Source organism: Sturnira hondurensis, unplaced genomic scaffold (assembly GCF_014824575.4).
Source record: "Sturnira hondurensis isolate 20B ecotype Veracruz unplaced genomic scaffold, ASM1482457v3 Scaffold0004136, whole genome shotgun sequence".
Lineage (NCBI taxonomy): Eukaryota > Metazoa > Chordata > Mammalia > Chiroptera > Phyllostomidae > Sturnira > Sturnira hondurensis.
This window is the reverse complement of record NW_028076767.1, coordinates 52,326,176-52,346,231: the sequence shown is the minus strand read 5'-3', so window position 1 is coordinate 52,346,231 and position 20,056 is coordinate 52,326,176. Positions and strand designations below refer to the sequence as shown.

The following is a 20,056-nucleotide window of genomic DNA, read 5'->3' as shown; positions in this document are numbered from 1 at the left end:
TTTTAAATATAGTTCTTTGTTTTTTTTAAATATAGCTAACATATTTCTACTGTTAATGTTCCTAAGGTGGTTCACTGGAATTAATTTTTTTGCAATGATTAAAAACATGTCCTTTATATGGCCAGTGGTAACTTTTTGGTTTGAACTTCCATGTAAATTATAAATGAAAATATAATATTGAGCTGTACTTATATCTGTTATAGACATAGAAATCCTTTTATTTATTTATTTAATTGTGGTAAAATTGCTAGGAAAGATTATATATATATTTCAAGTGTGTAATTCAGTATTTGTATATACTAAATTGTGTTCACCACTGGAAGTCTGGTTACCATATATCACCACACAATTGATCCCCTTTGTCCTTTTGGCCTTCCTCTCAACTCCCTTCCCTCTGGTAACCACAATCTCTTCTTTCCATCTATGAGTTTGTTTTTGTTTTGTTTGCACATTTTTTAAAGATTCCTCATATAAGTGAAATCATATGGTATTTGTTTCTCTTTGTCTGATTTATGTCACTTAGCATAATACCTTTGAGGTCCATCCATGTTGTCAGAAATGGCAAGATTTCCTTTCTTTTTATGGCTGAGTATCAGGGAAATGCAAATCAAAACCACAGTAAGATATCACCTGATTCCTCTCAGAATGCCTATTATCAAAAAGACAAGGTAAAACCTGTTGGAGAGGATGTAGGGAAGAGGGAACCCTCCTGCACTGCTGGTGGGAATGCAGCTGTTTCTGCCATTGTGGAGAAACGGTATGGAGGTCCCTCCAAAAATTAAGAATAGAATTATCATGTGACCAACTATTCTACTTCTGGTTATCTGAAGAATATGAAAACACTCCTTTGAAAGGATAGATGCACCTTTGTGTTCATTGCAGCATTATTTACCATAGCTGAGATATGGAAACAACTTAAGTGCCCATTGATGGATAAATGGATAAAGAAGATGTGAGATCTTATATATATACATGTATACATGTATACATGTATGCATACACGTACACACCTGCACATGTATACAGTTTTGTATATATGTATGTATACATATATATGGTGGGGTAAAGTAGGTTTATAGTTGTTTGTATGGAAAATGATAGTATAATAATTAATAAATAGTAATACAAGAATAAACTGTTTCATGTACTCACAACTATAAACCTACTTTTGCCCCACCCTGTGTGTGTGTGCGCACCTGTGAGTGTGTCACACAATGGAATAGTGCTCAGGCATAGATATTCTTTGGATATTAAACTATTTTATTTTTTAAGTGTTAAATATTCTTTATTTGATATTATAAACCACACTAAAATGCCTTTCAGTAAGTTAAAGGCAACAGTTTAGATACAGGATATTTTTTTTAAATTGGCATAGTTATTACCGAAAGACAAAATGGACACTGCCCATGGACCTTCAGGCCTTGCCTTTTAATAGGGTAATGAACACAATTTGAAACGCAAGCAAGTCTTGCTTTTCTAATAAACAGTGAAGGGATTTTCTCAGTATTTAAAATGTTTATATTAGCAATTACATAAATCTACATAAAAACCGGTCTGCTGCAGGTTTTGAGACAGCATTCACCATCTCTGTGGAAAGGTGAATGTTACCAGCCAAGTCCAGTCCTATTTTGAGAAGGGGAAAATAGTGATAGCAGTCTCTAAACTGAAATTGCCATCAAAGTTCAAAAAGCTGATTGTATTCATTTAACCACAAGCCCGTATTATCTAAATCAGAACTGCCCCAAAGAAATGCTCTATCAGCCATTCATGACCTGAATTCTGGTATATGAGATCAATTGAAATATGGTAGACATATAAAAGTCATGAGACATTTGTAATAAATAAGGCAGTGGCCAACTATTACTCATTAGTAGCTTTTTTGAGATAAGCTATCAAATCTGCCCTTTCTGAACTCTCCTTAATGCCAGCAAAGATCATTTTCTTTCCAGGGATGTACTTCCTGGGATTCCCCAAGTACTCCATCAGTGTAGCCTCCCCCCCAGGTGATGCCTTTGTTCTTGTTGGCATCCGTGTAAGAAAATCCAGGGGACTCACCTGCCTTTTGCCCAAATAGACCATGGAGATTTCGCCCAGTCTTGTGCTTGCCTCCCTTTTCCACAGTGTGGCACTGGGCACACTTCCAAACAAAAATCTTATTGCCTTTCTCAACATCACCCATTTTAAAATCACTCTTTCATCATGCAAAACACAGAAGTTCTGACTCGCAAGCCGATGTCCTGCTCTCTAATCCCAAGGACATACTGGTCCGCGCCTAAGTAAATCTAAACTATTTTAGATATTAAAATTAAATTAGTACTAAACTAATTTTGAAAATAAACTAAATAAACTAAATTTGAAAAATTCTTATAAAATTGTAATTATGTTTTGCTGCTCATAGTTTTTTTACAACCTACATATTGAAAAAATTTTTCAATTACAGTTTATACTCACTGTTATTTTGTATTAGTTTCAGGTGTACAGCATAGTAGTTAGACAATCACATACTCTATAAAATGTTCCACCTGATATTTCTAGTACTCAACTGACATCCTACATAGTTATTAGAATATTAACTACATTTAATATGCTGAGCTTTACATTTTCATGACTGCTCTATAACTATTAATCTGTACTTCTCAGTTCCTTCACCGTTTTCACCCAGTTACCCATCCCCCTCCCCCTGGCAACCGTCAATCTGTCCTCTGTGTCTACGAGTCTGTTTGTTTTGTTCGTTCATCTGTATTGTTCTTTAGATTCCACATATAAGATAAATCATACGGTATATTGTCTTTCTCTGACTGACATTTCACCTAGCGTAATAACCTCTAGGTGCATTTATACGGTTGTGAATGGTAAGATTTCATTCTCTTTTTTTTCCCATTTCAGCAAGTTATTTATTTCTTAGATATGAGTGAGATATACAAACGGTGATTTTATTACTAAAAAGAGTGAGAAAGGTTTAGTCCTGCAACACTAACTTCAGGAATATGCTTAATTACAGTAGTAGTCAAATCTTTTTTTAAAAATTTTTGTAAAGTGCTTTATTATTTTTTTCCATTTTTTTATTTAACTATTTTTCAAGTACAGTTTTCTATCTATTACTCCTGTCCCATCCCACCCCTGTGCTCCCCGCCCTCCATCCCATTTCCACCCTTCTCAGTTGTTGTCCATGTATCCTTTATATTTGTTCCTCTAAATCCCTCCCTTATTTCCCCTGAAATTGCCTCCCCTCTCCCCTCTGGTCACTGTCAGCCTGTTCTCTATTTCAGTGTCTTTGGTTATATTTTGCTTGCTTCATTGTTTTGTTGTTTAGCTTCCTGTTAAAGGTGAGATCATATGGTGTTTGTCCTTCAACACCTGGCTTATTTCACTCAGCATAATGCTTTCCAGTTCCATCCATGATGTTGCAAAAGGTAGGTGCTCCTTCTTTCTTTCTGCAGCATAGAATTCCATTGTGTATATGTACCATAGTTTTTTGATCCACTCATTTACTGATGGGCACCTTAGTTGCTTCCAACTCTTGGCTATTGTAAATTGTGCTTCTATGAACATTGGGGTGCATAGGTTCTTTGGGATTGGTGTTTTAGGGTTCTTTGGATACAATCCTAGCAGTGGAATTGCTGGGTCAAAAGGCAAGTCCAATTTTAGTTTTCTTAGAAAATTCCATACTGTTTTCCATAATGGTTGTACCAGTCTGCAATCCCACCAACAGTGGACCAGAGTCCCCTTTTCCCCACACCCTCTCCAATATTTGTTGTTTATTGCTTTGTTTATGATAGCCATTCTGACTGGTGTAAAGTGGTATCTCATTGTGGTTTTAATTTGCATCTCTGATAGCAAACGATATTGAGCATCTCTTCATGTGTCTCTGGATCCTCTGTATGTCCTCCTTGGAGAAGTGTCTGTTCAAGTCCTTTCCCCATTTTTTCATTGGGTTAATTGTCTTCTTAGAGTGAAGTTGTGTGAGTTCTTTGTATATTTTTGAGATTAAACCTTTGTCTGAGGTATCATTGTCAAATATGTTTTCCCGTACAGTTGGTTCTCTTTTTATCTTAATACTGTTTTCTTTAGCTGCACAGAAGCTTTTTATTTTGATGAGATCCCATTTGTTTATTCTTTCCTTTATATACCTTGCTCTTCATTCTCTTTTAAAGGCAGAGTAATATTCCATTGCATATATGTACCACTGCTTTTTTTGTCCACTTGTCTATTGATGGAAATCTGGTTTGCTTCCATAGCCTAGCTGTTATAAATAATGCTGCATATATTTTTTTGAATTGGTGTTTTGGGTTTCTTTAGATATATACCCAGAAGTGGAAATCACTGGGTCATAAGGCAGTTTCATTTTTAGTTTAATGAGGAACCTTCATACTGTTTCCACAGTGGCTGCACCAGTCTGCATTCCCACCAACAGTTGCTGCTTATAGTGTTAGGTTAAACATATTAATCTACTGAATACTGTCTCTGTAATGAAACTATTACAAATAATAGTATTGTGTCACACATGTATAATATCTAGTTCATAGTTTGGTTATTTCAGCTTGGGCATACTGTCCTCTGCTGGTTGGAAAATGTTATCCTAGTTCAAATGAACAGAACCTTGCTACCTCTACTAGTGATTTATTTTGCTTAAACTTTGAAAGTCTTTGTGTTTTTATATTTGCTGATGATAGGGTTGAGAAATGTTCACTTACAAGCTGAATTCCCTCAGATATGAGTGATTCTGGGGAGTTCTTTGATTTATGGAATAATTAACTTCATTGTAATTTCTTCCCAATCATCTGGGAAATTGGTAAAAAAGAGAAACCTAACTTACTATGATATGTTTATATATACCTTAAAAATTTTAAATCCTTACTTGAGGATGTATTTTTTAAAATTGCTTTTAGAGAGAGAGGGGGTGGGGAGAGAGAGAGAGAGAGAGAGAGGGAGAAAGAGAACAAGAACTGGGGATTGAACCCAAGATCTCTATATGTGCCCTGGCCATGAATCAAACCTGTGTACAGGACGACACTTCAACCAACTGAGCTACACCAATCAGGGCTATTTATGTACCTTTTATTGAAGCAGAAGACCAATATTCAGCCCAACTGGGGAACTAGATAGGCCATGATTGTTGGAGGTTTTGTGTATGGTGACTGTCATTGTGATTTTTTTGCATTTCTTTTTCAGACCAAAGTTATTTAAAAATTGTGCATGTTTAGTAGACGTGCATGAGAAGAATAATGCTGGATTTTGATCTGATTCACAACGCACATGCCAGCTATAGTTTGCTTTCCTGAAAATGTTCTACTATCTTTATTCCTCTAAATCTGTTGCTTTTCTAAGTGTGATTCCAAAGGCAAATATCCTGAAGAGAAAAGTGATAGATATTACTACAAAATTTTTAAAGCGTCTGTCTGTCACACCTACTCCAAACAAGATTGAAAGGCAACTGACAGCTAGGGACAGTGTGGGCAATACATACGGTAAACAAGGAGGGAAATCCCACGAAGAGCAGCTACAATGTAAAAGAGCACAGAGTACGGGCCGGTCACCATTTCAGGTGGAGAGCTCCGTGCTGTTGTTGTCTTCTTGTTAGATGGAAAAGTAAGGTTTGGGGAGGTCTTATTGTTGCTAATGGANTAGTGGGGGAAATATAGAATCCAAAGAACTTGAGACACGTGGTTATAAACTAAGGGGGGGAGAATGGTGGGGGAGGGAGGGTGTGGGTGGAGGGGATTGAAGGGGGAAATAGAACAACTGTAATGGTATAATCAATAAAATAAAATAAAATAAATAAAAAATGGTCATGTGTATTACTAACAAGATATAGAAAAATCAGACAATTGATAAATCCTCTCATTGGGGAAATAATCTTAAAAAACTCTTAAAGTTCTTTATGGTTTTAACATTGCAATTCAATTTTTAGTTCTTTATTCTGAGAAAGGTAATTTTGTATATATGAGATTTAGTTGCAAGTATATTAACTCAATATTTGTTTATAATAGCCAAACACTAGAGTCAGCCAGAGTGGGAGACTGTTTAAAAAAAATTAGTGTGCATCTATAAAACAGAATACCAGTAGTTGTTTAAAATGACATTTTAAAGGACTTTTTAAATGACATTTTAATATACATACTATGTATTAAGAGAATAAATCATGTCATTAAATCACTAGGATTCTATTTAGAACATGTAAATTTTTGCTTTGATAAAAAAACTGGAAAGGTTTATACCAAAATATTTAACAATGATTATCATGATATCTCAAGTTAGTGGAACTATAAGTCAGTATTTTGAATTTTCCAAATTTTCTACAATTTTAATTTTAATGTTTTCAAGAGGAAGAAGTTGCTATGAAATTTCTTATAAATTCTTGTTGTATGCAAGATTTTTTTAAAGCATAGTCACAGATTTGCAAAAAAGGCATTTTGATCTTTTTATCATTAATTTTTCTCTTTTTATCCTTGCCCAAGGACATGCTTATTGATTTCAGAGAGAGAGAGAGAGAAACATCGATTGGTTGCCTCTTGAACGTGCCCCTACTGGGGCCCAAACCCACAACCCAGGCATGTACCCTGGCTGGGAATCAAACCTGTGACATTTTGGTTTATGGGATGACACTCTAGCCAACTGAGCCATGGTGGCCAGGTGTCACTCTTTAATTTCTAATGAACAGTACATGTGTGTCATTATTTTGGTCTTAAAATAGATAATTATCAGTAATGTTATTCCCAAGCAAACTTGAATGACATTATTTTATTCATAATTTCCATGTAAAGTTTTCTTTATATTTTTCTTCTTTAACTTCTCCACTCATATTTGCCTTCTATTTCTTATTTTTTGAGGCATTTTTACTTTAAAAGATTGTCTTTCTAACAGCCTGTTGGTTGCTAGAGGTAAGGGAGGTTGGGGGATGGGTGCAAAAGGTGAAAAAGTACAAATTAATAGTCACAAGTAGTCACGGGGAGGTAAAGTGCAGCACGGAGAAAATAGTCAACAACATTTTAATAACTATGCATGGTGCCAGGTGGGTACTGGAAATACTAGGGGGATCACCTTGTAAAAAGTATGATTGTCTAACCAGTATGTGGTACACCTGAAACTATTACAAAATAATGTTAAATATAAACAGTAGTCGAAAAATAAAGTTTAAAAAGATCGCCTCTCTTGTTTTTCTGTTTACTCTTTTGTAACACAATCATCCAGTATTCATCCTTCACATTCTTCTTTTTCCTCCACACTGTTAAAATGTTGCAGAATTGGCATGGAATATGTTATGAGAAATGGAAGATGCCTACTTGCTTATTTTATCTTATCTTATTTAACAGAAGTAAGATTATATAACCTAGTTCTCTATAATTGGTCATTTAATTTCAGCATTTGATTATAAACTTCCATCAGTATTTTTATTTTCTATTAATGTGGGACTTAGGTTTTGTTCCTGAATGCCTGTACTTTTATTTTTTCCTGAGCAAATGATTTCTCTTTTCTGTTTCCAGTAAGTCAATTTATATTTGGAAACATGGCACAGTACTGTATATCTCAAACAGAAAGAAAATAAAAAAGATCTCTGGCACTCAGTCACCGCTTTCTTCTGACCAGTTTCAACAGGCATCTAACGTATGTTGAGTTTCTCATCTTGCTTATAAGTATCAGGCAGAGTAAAACAGGTAGGGATTAGAGACCTTGAATGATGTCTTTAAATCCAGAAGATATATTTCTAGGTTGCTGTGACAGATTTGGTGGCTTCATTTGCTGCAGTTCTATCACTTGAACGCTGAGTGGCACTAAAGCCTAGGTCACAAATAAAATATTGCTGATTCCAATTGTACGATTCAGGGGTCTGTTGATGGACACGTGGAAAAGTGCAAAAAGGACCAGTAAAAGGCCCTTTGAGCTGAAAAGGAAATGTTAGTGTGATAATCAGTTGTTTTGGGGAACTGGAAACTTAATCACACTATTGTTGATATTTACAAATTATTTGAAAACAAGAGGTACAGTGCTGTTAAAACGACTAAAGGTGATTAATCTCTTGGCAACCTATTGAATATTTTCCCTTTTCCTTTGCAGGGCAGTGGGTGGCTGTACTTAGCAGAAGGCTGCAGACAGAGTGTGTCCATATTTATGTTGTGAAGCTCCTGTGCATTCGTAGTTGGCAATACCCATAGGCAACATTATTTCTGAACTCAGGCATCTTTAGAGACTAGTTATACCTGTAAATGTGTGTTCATATAGTGGACCGAATTTGGGAAATGCTAGCGTTATTGCAGTTTGAAAAAATTAGTATTTGCTTATTTTGGCAAAGGAAGAAAACTATACTTATATTTTGTTGCTTCTCCAAACTGTTTAGTTCTTTATTTTTTTCTGCTAATATTCCATTGGTATACATACTCCTCCCAGAGAAAAGGCATATTCTTAATATCTTGCAGTTTTTTTCTAGCATCTCCTGGAGTTTGAGATACATTTGTTTTTATTACTTTAAACTTATTTTTCTCTTAAATCATTTTCTCTAGGATTGCAAAACACATCTTTATACAGTATATTTAGAATTAATATTACATGACTTCACCTACAAGAATTTTGCAACTGTAATGATTAGCAGTATTGCTACAGCAATGATTAATGTTTTTAGAAATTAAGAGTAAAAAGTAGTATTTGTACTTATTCATATATTTACTATTTCTGATGCTTTTAATTCCTTTTCTTTTAGAACGTTCCTGTGTTGTTCTGCTGTCTTCTGATCACCGTCATTGCTGATGAGACTGGAACAGCCATGTGAGTCCTTGTTCCCTGGTAAGTACTTTGTCATTTTTTTCTGGCTTCTTTTAACACTCTTCTTTTTTGTAATTGGTTTTCAGGATTTTGACCACGATGTGCACAGATTTATATTGCTTGGAGTTTACTGGATCATTGAAATATGAGAGATTTTTGGTCATTGTTTCTTACAGTTGCTTTCCTGCACCTTTCTTCTCTTCTCCGGTTCCTGGATTCAAATTGTACACTATTCGTGTTTTTGGTATTTTCACACAGGTCTCCAAGGCTCGGTTCCTTGTTTTAATATTCTTCTAAACCTCTCTGTTAATGAGATCGGATAACTTCCATTGTTTATCTGAGACATAGCTGGCTCTTTCCTGTATTATCATCTGTAGTTAAGATCACATAATTTTTATTTCAGAGATTATAACTTTATTTCTGAAATTTAGGGTTTTTTTTTTACAATTTCTATTTAACTGAGATTTCCTTTCTTTTCATTCATTGTGAGCATATTTCCTCTTACCTCTTTTAGTCTAATTATGATAGTTACATCAAAATCTTCATGTGCTATTTCTAATATCTCTGTCAACTTGGAGTTGGGATATAGATTTCTTTGCTCTTGAAATGGATTATTTTTTTCTGGTTCTTCATTTTTTGAATAATTTTAGATTAGTTACTGGACATTGTGAAGGTTCAGTTGTGGATCATTTCTACCACTATAAAGAGCTCTGTTATTTTTATTTTAGCAGGCAGTTTTATTGGTTAATTTTTAAAATACAGTGTTTCCTGAGTGGCAGCTCAAATCTCAGTGTAGTTTTTTTATTATCTGCTTTAATATATCAGAATTTCAATTACAGTTGACATTAAATATTATATTAGTTTCAGGTGTACAGCATGGTGGTTAGACATTTATATAACTTATGAAGTGACCCCCCGACAGCTATTACAATTCATTGCCTATATTCCTTATGCTATACTTTACATCTCAGTGATTATTTTGTAACTTCCCATTTGTTCAGTTTGTTTTTTTAGGTCTTTGTGGGCTACTTTGTGTCTGCCCAGACATGCAAGTTTCAGTGAGCACCCAGAGGTTGGACAGATCCTCTGTGTGAGGGCCATCCCAGTATGCGGTGATTCTGTCCTGACGGAGGCAGAGGTCTCATATCCTTCTTGACTCAGAAATCACAGGTTGTTCATTAACCCCAGGAAAAAAAGTTTTAATTCCTTATCCTGGCATTTTTTGGAATATAATTCTATCCTTCAGGCACATAAATTTTGCCTTCCCTCCTTAGTCTCACCCATTCTGTGACTTGGCCACCACTAAAAAAATTCCTTGGTATCACTCCAACATATTTTAAGTTCTCTTTCTTTTTCTTAATAGCTTCCAATGCTTGGAACATAATTTCCCTTTTCCTCTGCTAGTGAGGTTTTTACTTAACCTTCAAGGACTCACTAACATATCATTTATTCCTGTAGTAAAAGCAGTTGCTCCCTATTCTGTGCTTTCACTGTAATTTGTTTATTGCAATATTTATAGAGTTAGTTTACTGTGCATGTCTGTCTCTCCAGCTGGATTTGTGTTACTTTAATCAGGAACTAATTTGCAGTTTTAACAGGTATGGTATCAGGCATAATTACTAGTTTGAAATTTAAAAAAACTAGTGAAATTTCCTAGTATATCTGTTGGGTTGGCCAAAAAGCCCATTTAGTTTTTTTCATGAAATAAAAGATATTTCATTTCACCAGTAAGTTTATTGATTTGGATATTTTGAGTATGTCAGCTATCTCCTGCATGGTGTAATGTTGATTGTTCTCAGGTAGTGTCCTGGTTTGATCTCTATTAACTTCAACTTGTCTACCCAACTGTGGAGCATCATTCAGCGAGAAATCTCAAGCATCAAACTTCACAAACCACTTTGGACATGTTTGTTCAGTCATGGCACCTGCTCCATACACTACACAATTATTTTTTTGTGTTTCAATTGACTTTTTACCTTTCTTGAAATAATGAAGTATAATATGCTGAGAATGTTGCGTATTTCTTCCATCTTCAATATTAAAATAGCTCCACAAAAATTCACCAATTTTAATAAGTGTTTTTAAAATTTATGTTGATATGACAGCAGTCACAATACAGTTTAATAAAATTGTTTCAAATGGAGTTAGAGACAGCTAAGTGCTATGAGAGCCATCTTACAGAAAAAAACAAATGATGTTTTTGGCCATTGCAATGTTGTAATCTTATGTATTTTATTCTGTTTTGATTTATAGTTCTAAATTTGTACTGTAGCAAAACAGTATCATGGTAAAGAAGAGAATAAAAATGTTTATGTGTATTAAACTCTACCTAGATACATTAATTTTTCTATTTTCATATAACATGATGTTGAGGATTTTGCAGGTGTTTTTTTATTGCGCTAAAATACACATAAGTAAATTTACTATCTTAACCCTTTATAAGTGCACACCTCAGTGGTATTAAATATTTACATTATTTTTTTGGTTTTACATAAATTTTTGGAATGTTTGCTGTAGTTTTGGAAATATACCATTGGTATTTTCATAGGAATTGTGTTGAATCTATGGATTGTTTTGGGTAGTGTGGACATTTTAATAATGTTAATTCTTCCTATCTATAACACGGTATGTGCTTCCACTTATTGTTATCATCTTCAATTTCCTTCTTCAGTACCTTAGTTATTTCTGAGTACAGGTCTTTTACATCCTTTATTAGATTTATTACTAGGTATTTTATTTTTTATTGCAATTACAAATGAGATTGTTTCCTTAGTTTCCCTTTCCGATAATTCATTACTGGTTTATAAAAATGCAGTGGATTTCTGAATATGTATTTTGTATCCTGTTTCATTACTAAATTGATTTATCAGTTCTAGTAATTTTTGGTGGAATCTTTAGGGTTCTCTATATATAGTGTCATGCCATCTGCAAATAAAGACAATTTTACTTCTTCCTTTCTAACTTGGATGCCTTTTATTCCTTCTTATCTGATTGCTGTGACTAGAACTTCCAGTACTATGATGACTAAGAGCGGTGAAAGCAGACATCCCTGTCTTATTCCTGTTGAGGGAAACACTTCTTAGTTTTTGCCCATTGAGTGTGATGCTGGCAGTGGGTTTGTCATATATGGCCTTTATTATGTTAAAGTATGTTCCCTTTATTCCCACTTTGCTGAGAGTTTTTATCAAAAATGTTGCTAGATTTTATCAAATACTTTTTCTGCATTTATTGAAATGATCATGTGATTTTTTAATTCTTCATGTTGTTTATGTGGTATATGTTTATTGGTTTATGGATATTGTAACAACCTTGCATTCCTGGAATAAATCCCACTGGATCATGGTGTATAATCTTTTTAATGTATTGCTGGATCCAGTTTGCTCTTTTGTTGAGGATTTTAGCTTCTACATTCATCAGAGATATGGGCCTAAAATTTTCCTTGTTTGTAGTGTATTTATCTGGTTTTAAAACTAGAATAATGCTGGCCTTGTAAGAAGAGTGTGGGAGTCTTTCCTCCTCTTGAATTTTTTGGAATAGTTTGAGGAGAGGTGTCAACTATTCTCAGAATGGTTGGTAAAACTGTCAGAGAAACCATTCAGTCCATTTGTTTGATGGGTGTTTTTTGATTACCGCTTTGATTTCATTAATTGCAAAATCTGTTAGATTTTCTGATTCTTTGTGGTCCAGTTTTGAAAGATTGCATGTTTCTAGGAGTGTATTCATTTCATCCAGGTTGTGTAATTTGTTGGTGTGTAGTTTTCACAGGATTTTCTTACTACCTTTTATATTTCTGTGGTGTCACTTATCACTTCTCCTCTTTCATTTCTGTTTTATTTATTTTGGTCCTCTCTCTTTTTTCTTGATAAGTCTGGATAAAGGTTTTTTGATCTTGTTTATCTTTCAAGGATCCACCTCTTGGTTTCAATGCTCTTTTGTATTTTTTTTTTTTAGTCTCTATGTCATTTGTCCTCACTCTAATCTTATTATTTCCTTCCTTCTACTTACTTTGGATTTTGTTTGTTGTTCTTTTTCTAGTACTTTTAGGTGTAATATTAGATTATTTATAATAAGATTTTTTTGATAGGCCTGTATTGCTATAAATTTCTCTCTTAGGATTGCCTTCATTGTGTTCTATGGGTGTTTGGTTGCTGTTTGTTCATTTGTTTCAAGGTCTCTTTTGATGTTTTCCTAGATCTCATTGTTAACCCATTCATTGTAACGTGTTATTTAACCTTCATGACCTTGTGTGCTTTTCAGTTTGTTTCTTGTGATTGATTTCTGGTTTCATATCATTGTGGTCAAATGATTTCAATCTTAAATTTATTGAGACTTATTTTGTGTTTTAACATATGGCCTATCCTAAGAAAATATTCCCTGTGCATTTGAAAAGAATGTATATTCTGCTGCTTTGGAGTGAAATGCTCTGAAGATATCAATTAAACCCATCTGATCTAATGTGTTACTTAAGGTTATAGTTTCCTTGTTGACTTTATGTCTGGAAGATCTATCCATTGATGTTAGTGGGGTGTTAAAATCCTCAACTATGACTGTAGTACTGTCCATCTATTCCTTTATGTTCACAAAGATATTCTTTATATAGTTAGGTGCTCCTATGTTGAGTGCATATGTGTTTACAAGGGTTATATTCTCTTTTTTGATTGATCCCTTTAGCATTATAAAATTTTTTTTTTTTGGTCTCTTTCTAAGGCCTCTGTTTTGAAGTCATTTTTTTCTAACATAAATATTGCTACCCCAGCTTTCTTTTCATTTCTATTTGCATTGACTATATTTTTCCATACTTTTATGTTTAGTCTGTGTGTATCTTTTGTTTTGATGTTGGTTTCTTGTAGACAACATATATATTGGTCTTGTTTTCTTATCTATTCAGCTATCTTATGCCTTGTGGCTATTTTCTAATTACCAATTTGTGTTTGCAAGAGATTCACTTTATTTTATTTTTTTGTGTTACTGATTATGCTATTACATTGGCCCCAATTTCCCCCCCCTAAGCCCCCCTCCAGCCAACATACCATATTCCCTCTGGTGATCCCCTCTCCTTATTCATGTCCATGAGTCATGCATATCAGTTCTTTGGCAACTCCATTTACTACAATTGCTCTTAACATCCCCTGCCTATTTTGTCCCTACCAATTTTTACTTCTTAATCCCTTCACTTTGTCCCCTCTTCCCCTAGAACCCCATCCTAACTGGCCACCCTCCCCAGTGTTCTCCATGTCTGTGATTCTGTTTCTGTTCTGCTTGTTTTCTTATTTTGTTTTTTAGATTTAGTTCTTGATATTTATGTATTTATTTCTATCTTAATATTCATAGTTTTTTTCTTTTTTAATTTTAATTTTTATTTAATTCTTGTTCAAGTGCAGTTTTCTGTCTTATATTCCCAGCCCTGCCCCCCCAAGTGCTCCCCACCTCCCTCCCATTTCCGCCCCCCACCTTAGTTATTGTCCATGTGTCCTTTATACTTGTTCATGTGAGTCCATCCCCTTTTCCCCTATGATTCTCTCCCCTCTGGACCCTGTCAGCCTGTTCCGTATTTGAGTGTCATTGGTCATATTTTGCTTGCTTGTTTGTGTTGTTGTTTAGATTCCTGTTAACGGTGATATCATATGGTATTTGTCTTTCACCGCCTGTCTTATTTCGCTCAGCATAATGCTTTCCAGTTCCATCCATGATGTTGTAAAGGGTAGGAGTTCCTTCATCCTTTCTGCAGCATAGAATTCCATTGTGTAAATTCCATTTTGTAAAATTTCACTAGTTTTTTAAAAATTCAAACTAGTAATTATGCCTGACACAATACCTGTTAAAACTGCAAAGCTTTTTGGTCCAGTCATTTACTGATGGACATCTAGGTTGCTTCCAACTCTTGGCTATCGTAAATTGTGCTGCTATGAGCATTGGGGTGCATAGGTTCTTTGGGATTGGTGTTTCAGGGTTCTTAGGATACAATCCTAGCAGTGGAATTGCTGGGTCAAAAGGTGTATTAATTTCTAGTTTTCTTAGAAAATTCCATACTGTTTTCCATAGTGGTTGTACCAGTCTGCAATCCCACCAACAGTGAACTAGGGTTCCCTTTACCCCACAACCTCTCCAGCACTTGTTGTTTGTTTCTTTGTTTATGATAGCTATTCTGACTGGTGTAAAGTGGTATCTCATTGTGGTTTTAATTTGCATCTCTCTGATAGCTAGTGATATCGAGCATCTTTTCATGTGTCTCTGGATCCTCTGTATGTCCTCCTTGGAGAAGTGTCTGTTCAAGTCCTTTGCCCATTTTTTAATTGGGTTGCTCATCTTCTTTGAGTGGAGTCAAGTGAGTTCTTTGTATATTTTTGAGATTAAACCTTTGTCTGAGGTATCATTGGCAAATATGTTTTCCCATACAGTTGGTTCTCTTTTTATCTTGACACTGTTTTCCTTAGCCATGCAGAACCTTTTTATTTTGATGAGATCCCATTTGTTTATTCTTTCCTTTATAACCCTTGCTCTAGGGGACGTATCAGTAAAAATATTGCTGCGTGGAATATCTGAGATTTTCCTGCCAATGTTCTCCTCTAGGGCTTTAATGGTTTCACACTTATATTTAAGTCTTTTATCCACCTTGAGCTAATTTTGGAGTATGGTGTAAGTTGGTGCTCGAGTTTCATTTTTTTTGCATGTAGCTGTCCTGTATTCGAAGAAATTTGAAAACCTAGGTGAAATGGACAAATTTCTAGAAAAATATGATCTTCCAAAACTCAGTGAAAAAGAAGCAGAAAACCTGAACAGGCCAATAATAGCAGATGAAATTGAAGAAGTAATCAAAAAACTCTCATCACACAAAAGTCCTGGACCAGATGGTTTCATAGGAGAATTCTACAAAGCTTTTAAGGAAGAGCTAACACCTATTCTTCACAGACTATTCCAAAAAATCCAGAATGATGGAATGCTCCGAAACTCTTTTTATGAAGCCAGCATCATCCTCATTCCAAAGCCAGAGAGAGACACAACAAAGAAAGAAAACTTCAGGCCAATATCGCTGATGAATATAGACGCTAAAATCCTCAATAAAATATCGGCAAATCGCATCCAACAATACATTAATGTTCATAGTTTTGATCTTCTTTTTCTTAAATAAGTCCCTTTAACATTTCATGTAATAATGGCTTTGTGATGATGAACTCCTTTACTTTTACTTTGTCTGGGAAGCACTTTACCTGCCCTTCCATTCTAAATGATAGCTTTGCTGGATAAAGTAATCAAGGTTGCACAGGTCCTTGCTTTTCATCACTTTGAACACTTCTTGCTAGTATCTTGTTGCCTGCAGAGTTTCTTTGGAGAAATCAGCTGACAGCCTTATGGGAATTCCTTTGTAGGTAACTTCCTGCTTTTCTCTTGCTGCTTTCAAAATTCTCTTTATCTTTAACCTTTGGCATTTTAATTATGATGTGTTTTGACGTGGTTCTGTTTGTGTCCATCTTGTTTGGGACTCTGTGCTTCCTGAACTTGTATGTTTATTTCCTTCATTAAATTAGGGAAGTATTCTTTTATTATTTTTTTCAAATAAGTTCCAATTTTTTTACTCTTTCTCTTTTCCTTCTGGCACCCCTATGATAAGAATGTTGGAATGCTTGAAGTTGTTCCTAAGACCCCTCCCTATCCTCAACTTTTTGGATTTTTTTTTTCTTCTTGCAGGACTAATTGGATGTTTTTTCTTCCTCATGTTCCAAATCATTGATTAGATTCTCAGCTTCTTTTACTCTAGTGTTGTTTCTCGGTAAATTATTCTTTATTTCAAGTAATGTCTCCTCTACTTCTGGTTGGGTCATTTTTATGCTGTTGTAGTACCCACTGAGTTCCTTGAGTGTCCTTATAAGCAGTGTTTTGAACTCTGCATCTGATAGATTATCTCCATTTTGTTTAGTTTTTTTTTTCAGGGGTTTTGTTCTGTTCTTTCATTTGGGCCATATTTCTTTGTCTTCTCATTTTGGCATTCTCCTTGTGTTTTTTCCTAGTAAAGTAGAGCTTCTTTAACTTTATCTCTTGGTAATGTGGCCTAATGTAGTAGGTGTTCTGTAGGGTCCAGTGACACAGCCTCCTCTATTACCAAGCTGGGTACTCATGCCTCTTCTGTGTGGGCTGAGTATTCCCTCCTCTTGTAGTTGAGTCTTGATTGCTGTCAGCAGGTCATTGGGAGGTGTTAACCTAGGCCAGACAGATGGTATGACTGGCTGTGAGCATTGGACTGTACCACCTCCTTCTGTGGTTTGTGGAGGTGGTTGGGTGGTGGTGATTCAACATTGTCTGTAACTCTCTGCTGGGTGCAGAGGCTCTGGGGTTTCCTGGGTGGTACAGGCCAAGGTCAGTTACCACCTGTGTTATCTCTAGGGACCCTTGGCATAAGCCAGGGGTGTCAAACTCATTTTCACCGGGGGCCACATCAGCCTCATGGTTGCCTTCAAAGGGCTGAATGTGATTTAAGGGCTTTAAGGGCTGTATAAATGTAACTGCTTTTTAACCAGGGGTAAGGAGCCCGGTGCTGCTACCCAGGAGAAACAAGGTGCTGGGCTGGATAAAACAAGGTGGAGGGCTGGATTCAGCCCCTGGGCCTTATGTTTGCCACCTGTGGTATAAGCTATAAAGTGATTTACAGATGGCTGCTGCTAGTGCTGGGCCTGGGGCCATTTAGTGAGAGGTATGGGGGCTGGGCCAGCTGTTGCTTCTTTGAGCAGATTTAGGAAGATCTGGAACCTGTGCCTAGCACAGCCATTCATTCGGAAAAGCCACTGTTACCAGCTTGGGTGGACCTGTAAGTTGGATGGGGTGGAGCCTTAGGTATCATCAAGGCAGGGCTGATTGTGTGAGCTAGAATGATGGAGAATCAGATATGGTGCTGCCACAATGTGGCTCTGTTTAGGGGAGAGCTCAGAAAAGGAACAATGCTTGCTCTCTGCAGTTCTCTTTGGGAAGAAGATGCCACCCAGCACACACCCTGATGCCAGATACTTCAGTTCTTCCCTGTAGCCACTGGTGCTCTTCAAGGTGCTTCCCTGGTGCCAGAGCGCAGGGGCAGTACATCTGAGTAAGTCTGTATGAGGGGCCCTCCAAGAGGAGATACCTGAGAATCCCTGTTTCTTCTGCTGACCCAAACTCCACTTGTTTTTACAGCTGAAGTTATGGGGACTTACCTTCCTGGCACTGCAACCCTAGGCTGGGTAGTATGGTGTGGGACTGGGATCCTTTGCTCCTGAGATATCCCTCCGTTTTATATCCACATCCATGGGTGTGTGACCAGACAGCTCCACGTCCCTGTGTCTCTGCTTCTCTGTCCCTCCTACCTGTATGGATGAATGTGGTTTCTTTAATTCCTTAGTTGTTGGACTTCCATATAGCTTGATTTTTTTCATGGTTCTGAGTGATATTTGTTCTCAGTTTAGCTGTAATTTTGCTGTGGTTTTACAAGGAGGCGAGTGATGTTTACCTATGCCTCCATCTTTTAAGAGATTCACTTTAGAGAGAGTAGGATGTCTGGCTTGTGAGTGGGAACCTCTGCGTTTCATGCAATGAAAGAGTGATTTTAAAATGGGTAATCTTGAGAAGGGCAAGAAGATTTTTGTTTGGAAGTGTGCCCAGTGCCATATTGTGGAAAAGGGAGGCAAGTACAAGACTGGGCGAAATCTCCATTGTCTATTTGGGCAAAAGGCAGGTGAGGGCCCTGGATTTTCTTACACGGATGCCAACAAGAACAAAGGCATCACCTGGGGGGAGGCTACACTGTTGGAGTATTTGGGGAATCCCAGGAAGTACATCCCTGGAAAGGAAATGATCTTTGCTGGCATTAAGGAGAGTTCAGAAAGGGCAGATTTGATAGCTTATCTCAAAGAAGCTACTAATGAGTAATAGTTGGCCACTGCTTTATTTATTGCAAATGTCTCATGACTTTTTTTATGTGTACCGTATTTAAATTGATTGTATACACCAGAATTTAGATCATGAATGCCTCTTTTGGGCAATTCTGATTTAAATAATATATTTTCCCTTCTAAAAATATGCTTGGACTTGATTTGTAATACTCAACTTTTCACAGAGATGGGAAATTCTGCTTCAAAACCTGTAGGAGATTGGTTTTATGTTTAGATTTATGCAACTGGTTATAATAACATGTTTAAATACTGAGAAAATCCCTTCACTGTTTGTTAGAAAATCAAGACTCACTTGTGTTTCAAATTGTGTTCGTTACCCTGTTAAAAGGCAAGGCCTGAATGTACATGGGCAGTGTCCATTTCATCTTTTTGGTCCTAACTGTGCCAATTTAATTAAAATTTCCTGTATCTAAACTATTGCTTTTTACTTAATGAAAAAAGGAAAAAGGACTCATGGACATAGACAGCAGTTTGGTGATTTCTGGGGGGAGGGGGTAAAAGGAGACTATATGGTAATGGAAAAAATACAATAAAGATTAAATAAAAGAAAGGCATTTTAGTGTAGTTTTGTATGATATCAAACAAAGGATATTTAACAATTCTTACATTTAAAAACAAGAGATTCATTTTAAATTTAAGGACACATATAAGCTCAAAGTGAAGGTAGGGTAAAAGGTATTTCATACAAATGATAACCAAAAGAAAGCAGATATTTCTATTAGACAAAATAAACTTTAAGTGAAAAAGTGTCTCTAGAGATAAAAAAGGACATTATATAGTGATAAAAGGGTCAGTTCAACAGGAAGATATAGTAATCATAACTATTTAAACATCCAACATGAGAGCATCTAAACATATTAAGCAAATATACTAACAGATCTGAAGGGAGAAGTAAACAGCAATATAATAATAGGAGGGAAATTCAATACCCTACTCCCAACAACTCATAGATCATCCAGACAGGAAGTGAGTAAGGCAGTATTAGACTTGAATCATACTTTAGATCAAATTGAGCTGACAGTCATATAGAGAACATTCCATTCAACAGCAGTAGAATACAGATTCTTCTCAAGAATGAAGTGGAACATTCTCCAGGATAAATCATATTATAAGGCACAAAACAACTGTTAGCAAATTAAAGCAAATTGAAATCATACCAGATATCTTTTCCCAGAACAATAGTCTGAAACTAAAAAAGTCATGAAGTGGAGGAAAAGTCACAAATCTGTGGCAATTAAACAACACACATTTGAACAACATAAGTGAAAGAATAAGCCAAAAGGGAAATTTTTAAAAAATCATAAAACAAACAAAAATAGAAACATAACATACCAAAACTCATGGGATGCAACTAAAGCTGTTCTAAGAGATGTGTTTATAGCAAT

General features: G+C 35.8%; 1 protein-coding gene and 1 pseudogene across 1 annotated transcript; one reads left to right on the top strand and one right to left on the bottom strand.

Moving 5' to 3' along the window:
* Positions 1-1,778: 1,778 nt before the first annotated feature.
* On the bottom strand, positions 1,779-2,243 carry LOC118985955 (cytochrome c-like; annotated as a pseudogene).
* A 16,053-nt stretch (positions 2,244-18,296) lies between these two features.
* Positions 18,297-18,712, top strand: LOC118985954 (cytochrome c-like). Its single transcript, XM_037044744.1, has one exon. The coding sequence runs from the start codon at positions 18,331-18,333 to the stop codon at positions 18,646-18,648; it is 318 nt and encodes a 105-aa protein (XP_036900639.1). The 5' UTR covers positions 18,297-18,330; the 3' UTR covers positions 18,649-18,712.
* Positions 18,713-20,056: the final 1,344 nt, after the last annotated feature.